Source organism: Vidua macroura, chromosome 3 (assembly GCF_024509145.1).
Source record: "Vidua macroura isolate BioBank_ID:100142 chromosome 3, ASM2450914v1, whole genome shotgun sequence".
NCBI classification, from domain to species: Eukaryota; Metazoa; Chordata; class Aves; order Passeriformes; family Viduidae; genus Vidua; species Vidua macroura.
Genome location: NC_071573.1, coordinates 89,653,936 through 89,667,297, shown reverse-complemented (window position 1 = coordinate 89,667,297; position 13,362 = coordinate 89,653,936). Strand labels below are relative to the sequence as shown.

The window sequence follows — 13,362 nt, the reverse complement described above, 5'->3', positions numbered from 1 at the left end:
GGTGATCTAGTGATCTCAGCCCATGAGTCCTGGACAGTGGTGATAGATCAACACACTTAAAAGCTCCTGGTAAGAAAATCAAAAACTGCATTACATTTTGAAAGCTAATAGGATTCGCCTACATTTTCTGTGTAACAGCTGAGTTGGAAATTAACACTTCTACCATTTTGTATATTGTGTCTGTATTTTTTTAAATAAAGTTGCCAGACTAGAGGTTTGGGAGGTAAATCTAGTTGGCAGAAAGGTTTTTAGTGTCGTCTGCCTTCCTTTCAAGTACAAAGAGAATAGTATGTTAAGTATGTAATAGTATGTTAAGTATGAACTTAACAACTACTGAATATCTCTTGGTGTATCTGGACAGGCAGATATTCTTATCAATGAGATCCATCTTCACATTATATGGAAGGGAGGGGAAGGGAGAGGAAAGCAAAGTCATTGAGAAATTCAAATTATAGTGCATTATTGCCCATGGGAAGTGTATCAGATCTGGTGTCTTTTCATGCCCACTGATATGGTTGTTTCCTTATTCTTTTTGCATTCATTGTATTTACCTTAAAAACTGTATTTTGACATCTGTATGAAAAAATTTCTAAAATGAGTAGAGTTTCTAAATGTCCTCAGAAAATGAGTAGTCTTTCACAGAATCCTGCAAATAATGCTTACAGACTCAGTTGGGAAGGACAGACAGTTCATTTAAATCTGTCCTGACGTTCGATTTTGTGTTCTGGGTTGTCATGGGACAGGAACATAAGGAGGGAAAATGGCTTTACAAATACATCTTCTGCTATTTAAAGCAAGACATACCTCCATGCAATATAGAGTGTCATAACCATAATTCTCTTATTTCTAAAATAAGCCTCCCCATCTTAATAAGGTACAGGTGGCACTTACCATAGTGAGAGTCCCACTTTTCTCTTTCTTCAAGTTGCTTCTTTGCTCCATTTCAAAGTGTGCTTGAGACTCAGCTTGTTCAGACAGGCAGACTTACTGTGGGTTTCATTCCAGCCTGATTCTGAGACTCTGTCATGACCTCTTCCACAGGTGACCCCATCCCCCTAGTTTCAGCCTAAAAATCAGACTGCTGTCATGAAGGACAGACAGCTTTCTGTCTGGAGAAGTTCATTAGAGAAGTCCATTAGAGAAGGACCTATACCAAGTGTATTGTTGGACCTGCAACACCATCCTTGACTTTTAGTACAGATTTTTAGATAATTGTGCACTGAAGTACAGGATCTGAATGGTCTTGGGGATTGGTAATTGTGGTGCTCCTAATACTAAACCATAATCTTATGTTGCAGCACCGTGCATATTGATACTGTGCTTGTTTTCTCTGCTGTTGGCAGAGCTTAGTTTGCAAAATTCTAAATCAGACCTCTTGGACAACAAAGGACTAAGGCCCCCTAAACAAAATGTATATGGGCAGAAAGACTCTGGCAAATGGGAAGTAGGTACAGGATATGGAAGACAAAGGCAGGGGTAACAGGGGTGTGGTGGCAGGCTGCCCAAACTCTATCTTCACTCCATGCATGGCGTCAGCAGGGGATCAAGGCATGACTTACTATGAGCTCTGCTCTAAAGCACACCAAAGTCAGCATGAGCTCAGACCACCCACTCCAACATGTTCTTTTTGAAGCAATGAAGAGAATAAGGCTTGGCCAACATGCACAGCAAGACAGACGGTCAGACAAAAGTATGTGCCACTCTAAGAATTTCCACACCGAGTCCCTAATAAGCCATACAAAACAATGGGAAACTCTGCCCTTAACATGAACAGAAACCTTGGTACTCTGCATTAAGCCACTAACTACAATTGCTTCTCATCTCATGCTTTAGAATTTCAGTCAATCCCTGCAGAGGGAAGCAATGATAATTTCCTGCCTGAGCACAGACATTGTTGGCAAGTTTTTGTTAATTTCTTTCCCTTAAATGACACACTGGATGAGTAAGTACTTTGCAGCAGTACTACTTACCTTCTTTGTTAGGTGTGCACATGGTATGACTCATATGACTGGACTATACTAATAAGCAAGATCTGAGACTTGGAGAAAATATTTTGAAATACACATCTAACCAAATATTTTGGGCACACTATTTTCATTGTATTGTATTATTTTTATTTTTTGTTCAATAAGCAGGCATTTCTATGAAGCTAAATGGCCAATAAGGTGCAGAAATACAAATTGTGTATTTAATGGTCCATTTGTTCTTTAAATCTTTGAAACAAGAAGCATGTAGCTCTGAAAGTGCTCTCTTTGAAATCAATAGGCTACTTGAGGCATTAAGTGCCACTCAACATGGGTTAGTATGACCACATGTCTTGTCATATATTTCAAAAGGAAATATTTTTGTTGCAGATTTTAAACAGATTAGGTATCGTGGAGGTAGCTCCAATTAGTAGAAAATATATCTGATGACTAAACTTAATAGCTGTTTAATTGACTAAATTATGTGACTATAAATTTTCTCTCTTGTACCAAATTATCACTACTAGTTCTAGCTGCATTATAATACACTCCTCATAAAGTTGATATATTTGTCATTTAGTTGCCTGGGACATCAACTTGCAATGAAATTACAGGTTAATTCAGATGTTATAAAGCAATGTCATATCAAAATATTTCCAACTAATTATTGTTTTTACATTAGAAGCAATTCACAACTGTGACAATTCACTCTTGTAGCAAAAAAAGGAACTGAATTGTTTTAAAAAAACTTGAAGTACATTTGACAACAAGAATACCTACCTACACAATGACATGACGGGTGCAGCTAGTAAAGTATAATTACTTGAAAGTGTTAAAGTATACTTGATGGGGTTCACATTTAGGTGTGACAAGTCCTTTTAAATACAGTTCACTGGATATAGAAATACTAATAAAGTATTTTTTATCCACTGAATTATCACTCACTACAGCAGTTCTGGAGCTGAATGTAATTCTGAAAGGCATTTACATCAGCAAAGCATTCAGTGAAAAAGATGGCTAAACAAAAAGCAAGTTTAAGGTACTCTGGCCTTCAGAGTATAGAACTCAGTATGTATACATCACTTTCTTGCTCAGTGAGAAACACACTAACTTAGTTAAATCTGTGTCTTTTCTTGCTAAAATTTCATTTGCCTTTCCACAACCTGACAAGTACTTTCAGTAATGCATCAGACCACTTTCTGAATAACTGGTTGAAAGACCCTGTTTTCCTTTAGCTTAAATGTGAAAAAGATGCCATTTCATATTTAATAAACATGCACTGACTGTCAAATTAATGGAGGTGTGAGGTGTATGTATATAAAAAAGGGGTAATTTTTGTTGCCTGATCTTATTCACACAAATCAATATAAGATGTTAATGTAGCCTTTTCTTATTATTCCACATCACAAGGACAAAAATAATTTTCCAAACTTATAAATTCTGAGAGTTGCTTAGAAAATAACTGGTTGAAAACAGATAGTTTCAGCCTTACTTCTGGCATGTAATTTCCTTCTATAGTTTACCTTGATGGTGGATGCCAACCAGAAACAGGTTACCATCACAAATATTTTTTTAATTTCCTTCTGGTTTTTCTCAAAACATTGTAAAAGCCATAAGTATGAGATACCCTCCACAACTTATCATCAGTAAAGGATAAAAAAAGGGGACAAATAAGATCAAATAAGAAAAATATGTAATCGCTTGTTTAAAAAAATGCACTTAATTTGCACCAACTTTAAAAGCATAGCTGTTTACATTTTTACTTCATCTCTGTATATAAATTCGGGCTGTCATAATTACTTTTTACTTCTAAAGTACTCAGAGATTTTGTAAATTTTAATGTGGAAAATAAACTAGGAAATTTACGTGAAAAACTAAGATAAAAAAGTGTACTTTGGAGAAATGATGTAAAAGCACAAATGCTTACCTTTGTGTTTGGGTGGCGTAACTGTTATCATATGCCTCATAGCTTGGATCATCATATTCACCCCCATATCCATCATCGTATCCCTACGGGAAAAACAGAACACCACAGCTTAGAAGAGTGATAAATCAAAGCATGTTATCAAGCTGTAAAAATAAATTGCATCATGTGCATGTCATGTTTGGCCACGATAATGTGAAACACGCAGCTGACTGAAGAGAATTGCGAATTGTGTACATTGCAAGAATAAAGAAATCAGTCACTCATTTAAGAACTCAGCTTATTCACTGATAAACTGTGGTGCATTGTCCAAACCACAGCGCTTCAGTGGTATCTGTGTGGAATACTGATGAATGAATAATAAAACCAACAATTTCCGAGCAGTTTGTTACATAAATGGTTCTATAAATGCCTACAGGTGAAATGAAACTTTGACTCGATATTAATTACAGCAAAAGGCAATTTTTCCTCCTACAAGCTATGCAAAATTTAGTCAGGTTGGAAGAGAAAGGACAGCATGAGGTAGCTCCAAAATAACACCAGTCCAATAAACAATCACTCTAGTACACTATCATAATCACTCAAAGTACACTTAGTTTGGTACTTTATTATTTCTGCTAATTAAACTCCCCAGTGGTATTAAATAAGACTTCAGTGGCATTCCTAAATTCAAGATAATATTCTATGGAGGAAGCATTCAGTTGTTTCCTTAGGTCAAGCATATTAAATATGACTCTTCATCTGGGCTACCCAGCAGTGAGGGTAAGTGTGGATTCCAGGTGGGAGGTTTCATCCCTGTGGTGCTCTAAGTCCTGAAGGAAGGACAGGACTCTGCATGGTGATTTCACTGTGTCAGCTGTAGTAAGGCAAAGCCTTTCTGGGCAGAAGGGGGTGTCCATTTTCTAACTGGGAATGGCCTCTCCCAGAATCTGAAGTCCACACAAACCCCATCATCTTCCATTTTGGGTGGCAGTGCATCATTTTGACTTGTTTACATTAGTATGATCTCATAGCAAAAAGTACAGCTAAAAACATATCCCTGCAGATGACAGTGATATATTTAACATTATATAGCTAAATACACAATCTTGCTTCGGGGGACAGGATGAGAGAAACAATGCATCCCAGGAGACAGATGTTAGTCACATTGATTAGTATGCTACTGGGTGGGATCCTGCTACTGAGAAGATGAGGGTGATGGGACTGCCTATATAAAGTCAAATAGCTAGAGGACAGACATTTCAGCCTGCTTACCCAACCATCTGAGAGAACAGGAAAGGCAACAATTACAAATTAGCTCTCTCAGTTTCTTGATGCCTGAGGTGGATCAACGTTCAGCATCAGAAGGGCAGAGAACACTTATTAATATTTGACACCACTGTGGGTTCATGTTACAGACTTTAACAGTCTCCCTCAAGGCTCAGAACAGGTCAGTGCAGTGCAAATGGTTCAAGTGAAATGGTTGGAAAATGAAGTAAAAAACCACAATGTCCCTTTAATGAACAGAAAGTATTTTCTGGATAATGTTCTTTTATTTGTGCCAATATGTATGAAAGTTATCTTATAATCCTACAGGTGAAGTCTTTGTGTAAGTAACATACCAGCATGTTTTTAAAGTTTAATACAATGTATTTTACCCAGACACTACACCTTCAGGTATCTAGAACTGAGACTCAAAACAGCTCCTTTCACATCCTTGAAGTGCATTAAGCTCAATGAGCAGTTTTCTCTTCTTTAACCTTCAGATACCCAGAACCTACAACTTTAATGTTTGAAAATATTTCTTGAACAGGCACTTTGAGAGATGAAGCACCCAGCTCTCACTTAGACCCTGTTGAGATCAGAAGTTGTGAGTCTGAGGGTGTCCAAATTCACATATTCTGCTCTATGTGTGATGAGGATGGTGCTCCAAAAGCAGTTCTGTATAAATCCAGAGACAAGAACCCAGGATGCCCTCCCTAAATGCAGTGTAATTTTTACTAGAGTCAGCATTCATGCACTTTGTAGGTCTATTACCGCTTCTATAAAAACAAACCAACCAAACTTTTCCTGTGTAGAAGTCTTGTTGTCCCATAGTAACTGCCACCACCATTCAGGAGAAAAAGCCTACAATGAACTGAGAAATATGCAATGGGCAACTATTAAAAATATTCAAACTGATAGCCATTTCTAGGCTAGGTTTTAATGCTGGGCTACCTTTATCTCAGGTATTTCTTAATAAAACAACTTTACAAAACATTAAAAAAAACCCCAACAAAACCTCTTTACTTTGTGGCAAGGGAAAGAACAGTGAGTCTTCCAGTGACTAGGATTTGCTCTGGCCCTACAATGATACATCTTGGATGCGAGATAAAAGAACAGAAATACACATCTGAAGCTGCAGTGGCACTAAGAATATTTATTAGCGATTTTAAGGAGTTTTGATATTGTTTAGAGTTAAAAAATAATAACAAAAAAGCTGATAAGTAAAAATTTAAAATAGAGCTCAATTGAAAAAAAAACTGATTAGAAAATGAGCTTTTCTAAGTATTTACCGCTCCACAAAAGGGAAGACTGGAAAAACTCTTAGGAGAATCTCAGAACAGCATCTGAAATTAGCATTTGCAAGACTCATTTCAGGAGGAAATGCTCCCTACTCTACTACTGATAATGAAAATTACAGTCAGTGGAAGAAGGGGTGTAGAAGCAAAAAGAGACATAATTGAAAAAAGGCTTATATTCTACTACCTGAGAAAAAGTTAAGTACCAATATGATTCAGCACTCAAGAGACTATTGAGAAGAATTTTATTTATTTAGATTTACTCAAATCCTCTTCTCTTTTCAGATGCTGAAAAGTATATTAGAAATACAAACAAAATTTTAAGTATCATTAGTTACAAGGGTATCATAATATAACACAATCTGATCTCTTTAAACATGAATTTTCTTCTTAGTATTAAGACCCTGTTTCAAACAGTAATAGCCTGTACTCAAATGCAACAAGTTTAAATCACCTCTTCTCTGGATAGCCTTAGAAAATAGAATTTTCACATTTTCGTGGTTTGAAAAATGGTAGGTTTCAACTCTGTGAAACCAAGAAGGAAAATAAATCTAATACTTCTAATGAAAACTGTCCTACTCACAATATTTTATGTATGTCCTCCTAATACATGATAAAATACATTGTAAAAGAGTTGAAACTGATTTGTTTTTTATAGAAAATAGCCCAACGCTTTCTAAAGTAGCAAACTGTAAAATGGCTAGAGTTAAAAAAAAGAAAAAAACAAAATATAAACAGTAAGTCAAAATAAAGTGAGTTATGCAACTCAGTATTTTAGTTGGCAAACATGTGAACATGAAAAATACCTGCAGTCAGAGATCCAGAACAGCCCTTCTCATTAGCTGCATCCAGCAGTACACAAAACTTAGTTCTGTGCCTCACAGCAGGTGAAGGTATCAATATCCACCTCTAGTTTCAACTCTTACATAAAAGCAGTTAAGGGACCTTTGCTCAGTTGTCTTAGGTTGGAAATAGGGGTATTCTATTCCTATCTGTTAGAAGTGGGACAGTTATCTTCTGTTAATTGGACAGATTTCTTTATCTTTTCCACAATCCATCCTCCCTCCAGGGAGATATCTTCTGTTAATGGGCCATTGAATCTCTCTGATGACTGATAAAAAATACATCGTCCCATTGGGAGAAGCTCCGCCCAGAGGAAGAAGGCAGACATTTCTACCTGGATATAATCAGAGATTTGGAAGACCACAGCCAACCTTTTCCACTAGATTCCCAGAGGAGCAGCCCTTTCCCACTGGATTCCCAGAGGAAGACCAGACCTGTCTGCACCAGCACCGGACCTTCAGAGGAAGACTACACCCTTCTACAGGATCACTGCTTCAACAGAACCACACCTGATGCTCCAGGAGGACTGCAGCCACCATTTCAATTGGACTGCCACCAACACCCTGTCCAACAGGGTGTCAGGTTGTATTCTGACTGTCAGTGTTATTTTGTATTACTGCATTGTTTATTTTATTTTTGTTTAAATTTTCTTCCCTAATAAAGAACTGTTATTCCTGCTCCTATATCTTTGCCTGAGAGGTCATTAATTTCAAAATTATAAAAATTATAACAATTTGGAGGGAGGGGGTTTACATTTTCCACTTCAGGAGAGGCTCCTTCCTTCTTTAGCAGACACCTATCTTTCCAAACCGAGACAACAGTTTTCAGTATTTTCTTTGCCTTGCTTCCATGTTGCTGTCTCACTCTCTTTTCTCCTGTGACTGGGCCACATCCATGCTTTCTCACACATCCACATCACACTAGCTTAGAAAGCTAAAAGCCAGTCGTCTACCACTAACCTAACAGTAGATACCCATAAGACTCACAGGATAGAGATAAAATATTTTTGGAGGATAATTCATACTATTGACACATATTTGAAAACAAGTTGAATTACTCTTTCTTTAAAGGAAAACTTCCTTTCCATTTACTATAAAGGGAGCCCAGGATGGATGTGTTAGATTTAGATAATTTATCTTAAGGTAAGCAAGCTAGTTCACAATTTGAAGAAGTTATTGCTCATATTGAGAGCAGTCCTAAGGGAATGAATTTGGAGGTGGTGGTTGATGAGAAGTTCAACATAAGCCGGCAATGTGTGCTTGGAGTCAGAAAGCCACACACGTCCTGGGCTGCACCAAAGGCAGTGTGGCCAGCAGCATGACAAAGGGGATTCTGCCACACCCTTCCATCCTTGTAATACCTTTTCGGGAGTACTGCATCCAATTCTGGGGTTCCCAACATAAGAAGGACATGGACCTGTTTGAGTGAGTCCAGAGAGGGGCCACCAGGATGATCAGAGGGCTGGAGCCCTTCTGCTGTGAAGACAGGCTGAAAGAGCTGAGGTTTTACCTCCTGGAGAAGAGTTTGGGAAGACCTTAGAGAACCTTCCAGTACCTTAAAGGGGCCCCCAAAAAAGCTGGAGAGGAACTTTTTACAAGGACATGTGACAGGTCAAGGGAGAATGGCATATTAAGAAGTTGGTAAGGCTTGAGTTGCCCAGAGAAGTTGTGGATGCCCCATCAATGCAAATGTTCAAGGTCTGCTTGGATGGGACTTTGAGCAACCTGATCTGGTGGAAGGAATCCGTGCCCATGGCAGGGAGCTTGGAACTACATGATGTTTAGGGTCCCTTCCAACACAAACCATTCTGTGATTCCATGATTCTAATGTGGGGGAGTAGCTCTAAGTAGATGCAGAGGAACACATCTCAGTGTATTTATTTTATATAATATAGAAAAATAGCAATTTTATTCTACCAACTACAAAGAGAAGTAAAAATAGTAATTACTTTATATTTGGATTGTTCAGTGTTGAAAACCTTTAGTTAGAGCAGATGAATCTTATTAAAGTACCTAGGAAGTTAGTCTGTTGCTGAGCAAAGATTCCCAAAATTGTAGTTTATAATTAGAAATTCTGACTAAGTTATTCCATAAGTACATATGTCTGTTTTTATAGCTGGCCATGGATTCTTCAGCTATACCAACAGTGTCAGAAAAATGAAAAACTAGATATTATCAGGCTTTTGAAGATTTTATATATATTAAAAAAAAAAATAAAAATATATATATATATATATAAAATATATATATAATGTCCCCCGCGCTGGAAGATTTAACAAGCATTTTGAAGATAAAATGAAAAATAAGTAGAGTGGCAGTATATGCATCAAAATTACAATTAGTAGTAATAATAAAAAATTAATGCTGAAATTAAAATGGGACTACAAATCAATTGAAAAATCAGACCTCTGTGTTAGGGACTTCATAAATGCAATATATGAACTGGAGTCTACAGTGCTGAGATAACCAGAGTAGAAACACACACGACCTCTTAACAAGATCACTCTTCTTCACATCAGCAATGGGAAACACCTTCATAAAGGAATGCTAAAACATAAAGAGAGGAAAAATATACATATGCTCATAGAAATATAATTAAAGCTTCAATATAATTACAGCCATGGAGATTTTACAAATCCAAAGCAGAGAACATTCATGTCCTCATATTTCAATGGTTTAAATAAATGTCATGTGGAACAATTAGGGCAGTAAGAATGAATGAAACTGAACAAGTGTACTACCCAGATTAAGACAGGTCAGAGGACATAAAAGCAAACAGATATCCAGTGCCAAAGCAGGCACAGTAAAACAGAATCTCAAACACTTCCAAAAAATTGCTGTGTATTCTCCTAAATGTAGGCTTAATTTTTTTTCTTTCCTATTTTTTGGTGTTTTTTTCAACTAAATGCAAAATTAATGAATAACACTTAACATACATTTTGGCGTACTGAAAATCAGAACAGAATGAAAATGTCAACAAAAATCTAATAGAAGAGAGATTTTCTTACTCCCTTCATATTTGCAAGACTAGAGTACAGCACAATTTGCTGCTGTAATTATACTCCAGCATTCATCTGATTAACACCCTTCTTCAAATCCTTCTGTTTGCTTTCTTTATGCCCACAAAGCCAGATTAAAACTTCAAATCCATGTGTCAAAGCTCTGTACAATTAACTGCTGCTTACAGCCATTTAACTTTTTGCACTTTCCCCTAACTTTGCTGTCATTGACTCTGAAACCCTTTCCTGTCCCATTTACTTGTGATGATTTTCATATTGCCTCTCCCTATGGAACGGCATCCTAACCACTGTGACAATCCTTTACTCCGTTCCCTTTCCACAGAAATGTCTTGCAGAAATATCTTCCTTCCAATATCAATAAAATTACCTATTTTAGTAATAAGCAGCAAGTGGAGATGAAAAATAATCCAATGTTATCATCTTTGTGTATCTGCAGTAAGATGCATTTTTACATTTGTCTATGACTCTGAGATTCCTGAAGAAAGGTTTTTTTAATTGGTATTTTTACTGATGACGTGTACTGCTTTACATAGTACTTGAATGATAATATATTACAGTAGCAAGTTGCACTGGTGACATTCTATCACAAAAATGTCATTTAAATGAAAGATTTCTTTTTCCTGGGAACTGAAATGAATGGAGTAGAAAGCAGCCTTTGGCTGCCAAGGGATGATGGGCTGCAATACACCCACTATTGGTTTTAATATCTCTATCATATCTAATATTCCTCTTTATAAAGTTTCCAGCAAAGTAGATGGTGAACCTCTCGTGCATCCTGATGCTCCCATAGCTGGAGAGAGAAAGAAATAGATGGAGCTGACTCTGTCCATGGAGCAGTAAGATTTAGTGAATCAGAGATAAAGAAATAATTACAAGTATCTGCTAAAAAGTGACAACTCTTCTGCCCAAGTTTAGTAACTGATTGATGGTTTAAAGCATCTCACTGTGCTTTGATTTGCTAGACACAATGCCATATATGTCAAATAAACTCTCTAATAATCTAGGAAATTATATTTCCAGTCCTTGAATGGTTGGGAATTCCAAGAAATTTTAATTTTTATTTTCCAACCCTTGAAAACTGGATAGTCCATCTCAGAGCTTTTAAATGTTCCAAGTAAATGCTATGGTACTAGTAAGGAGCAGAAATGCTTTCACAGGTGCTTAACAGGACCTTAAATAGCATTTAATTTTACACCAGGTTTCACTACAATGTATTATTAATGCTGGAAGTAGGCTAATTAAATACAACTTGGCCAAATGCAAGATACTGTGCTCTAGCAAATACATCCTCAAATGTTATAAGCTGCCCATGTCTCCAAATTTACAGAATTCCCCAAAGATTTGTAGGAGTCAAGATGATTAACAGCTATACACTATTGAAGAAAAGAAGCTCCTCAAAAATAATCTTGTATTTTTTATGTCAAGGAAAGAAAGAAAAGAAAAAAGAAAAAAGAAAAGAAAAGAAAAGAAAAGAAAAGAAAAGAAAAGAAAAGAAAAGAAAAGAAAAGAAAAGAAAAGAAAAGAAAAGAAAAGAAAAGAAAAGAAAAGAAAAGAAAAGAAAAGAAAAGAAAAGAAAAGAAAAGAAGTAATTACATAGGTTAGTTTTTTCTGCAATGCTATTGTTTTGGATCCACTTTTATCCTCTATTTAAATATATTTAACCATTAAGAATTCCATGAATTAGTAATACATAACAGTTAACAAATCAAAACCGAAGGCAAATAAAGATTTATTTGTCTGTTAATCCTGAAGCTGGTCTAGATGAGTGTTCAGGCATTCCTAATTTTGGAATCTTTATATCCTATATAATCTTTATATATGGAAGACACTCCATGCCTTCATCATAAATTATAGCTCCTGATTAATCAAATTCCAAATTTGAGTTCATAATATATTTTCTGGAATCTACTTTTATAGAAAAGTATTTCTAAAACTAATTTTGGACAATAAATTTTAAATTGTCTTCTGTATGTGATTTATGCATTTTGCATAATTTTTGAGTCCATACATAAACATTTTAACCCCTCCATTCATTTTTTTTACCTTATGAAAGACCATACATCATTATTTACAAGACATAAAAATGGTACCTCTTATTTAGCATTGGTTCAAGCCATCCAGCTAAACAGTATTTCACCACTGCCATGATAACCTTTGATTATATTTTTTAAGCTGTAACCTGAATAATATTCCATATATATATATACACACACACATTTGTACTGATTAAACTTTTCTTTGTACTCAGTTTTTAAGTGCTGATGCAATGAAATTTACTATGAACAAAATAATTAGCTTTTAAAAGTTATGAAAATCAGTCACTAAAGAAACTAAATGTTGATATCAGTTGCAGAAGAGATGAACTCACTGTTTTTTCTGCTTATGACAATGATTAAGCTTATTATTCATGTATTGCTTGCACTGAATGCAGCAATGTTTGCACTTCTGCTAATCACATTTGAAAAAAAATGTTCCTGAAAATTCTTCTTGATCCTGCATACTGTAAAGGAGTAAAATCCAAAGTACCTACTCACAGCATCTTCTTAACAGCAATATTTAATTTTCTAACAGATATTGTCCGACTGGTAAATACACTTTAGCAAGGATTAAAGTTTCTGCAGGCTTTTATTCTTGGATTTTAAAAATATATAAGAAGAGTGAACTCAATTAACACAATCTTGTAAGGAATTATTCATAAAGGCCAGGTATAATTAAAAGAAAACATGCAGAATGCAATGGGACTTCTAATTTGTGAATATAATAATGAGCAAAACAGTAAAGAGTAGTTAATACTTATTGAGATATTTAAAGGTAGTCTTTAAATTGTTATTCCCTGAAGTTTGAGCATGCAATTAGAGAAATTGGGAATGGAAAAGAACAGATCATCTATTAGAAACGCTTGTCAAATGTGATTGCTCCTTTCAGCCCATTTTTTAGTGCTTTCTCTAATCAAAAGCTAAATATTGCCAGGAGTAGGGATTCCACCATTTCTCTTGGGAGACTGTCTGACAGCCTAATAGATCTTTGTGTCAGACACCTCTGCTAACTTCATCCCATATGACTAAATATATC

The 13,362-nt window shown here is 35.9% G+C and overlaps 1 protein-coding gene across 13 annotated transcripts in view; it reads right to left on the bottom strand.

The window, feature by feature from the left end:
• KHDRBS2 (KH RNA binding domain containing, signal transduction associated 2) overlaps positions 1 to 13,362 on the bottom strand; it is a 356,668-nt gene that overhangs the window by 73,229 nt on the left and 270,077 nt on the right. For all 13 annotated transcript variants that reach the window (XR_008436254.1, XR_008436252.1, XR_008436255.1 and 10 more), the window contains exon 7: positions 3,892 to 3,974. Coding sequence is in view for 4 of the 13 variants with exons in the window: in XM_053973490.1 (XP_053829465.1) it covers positions 3,892 to 3,974 (83 nt within the window). In the remaining 9 variants the exon portion in view is untranslated. The remainder of the gene's footprint in view (positions 1 to 3,891; positions 3,975 to 13,362) is intronic.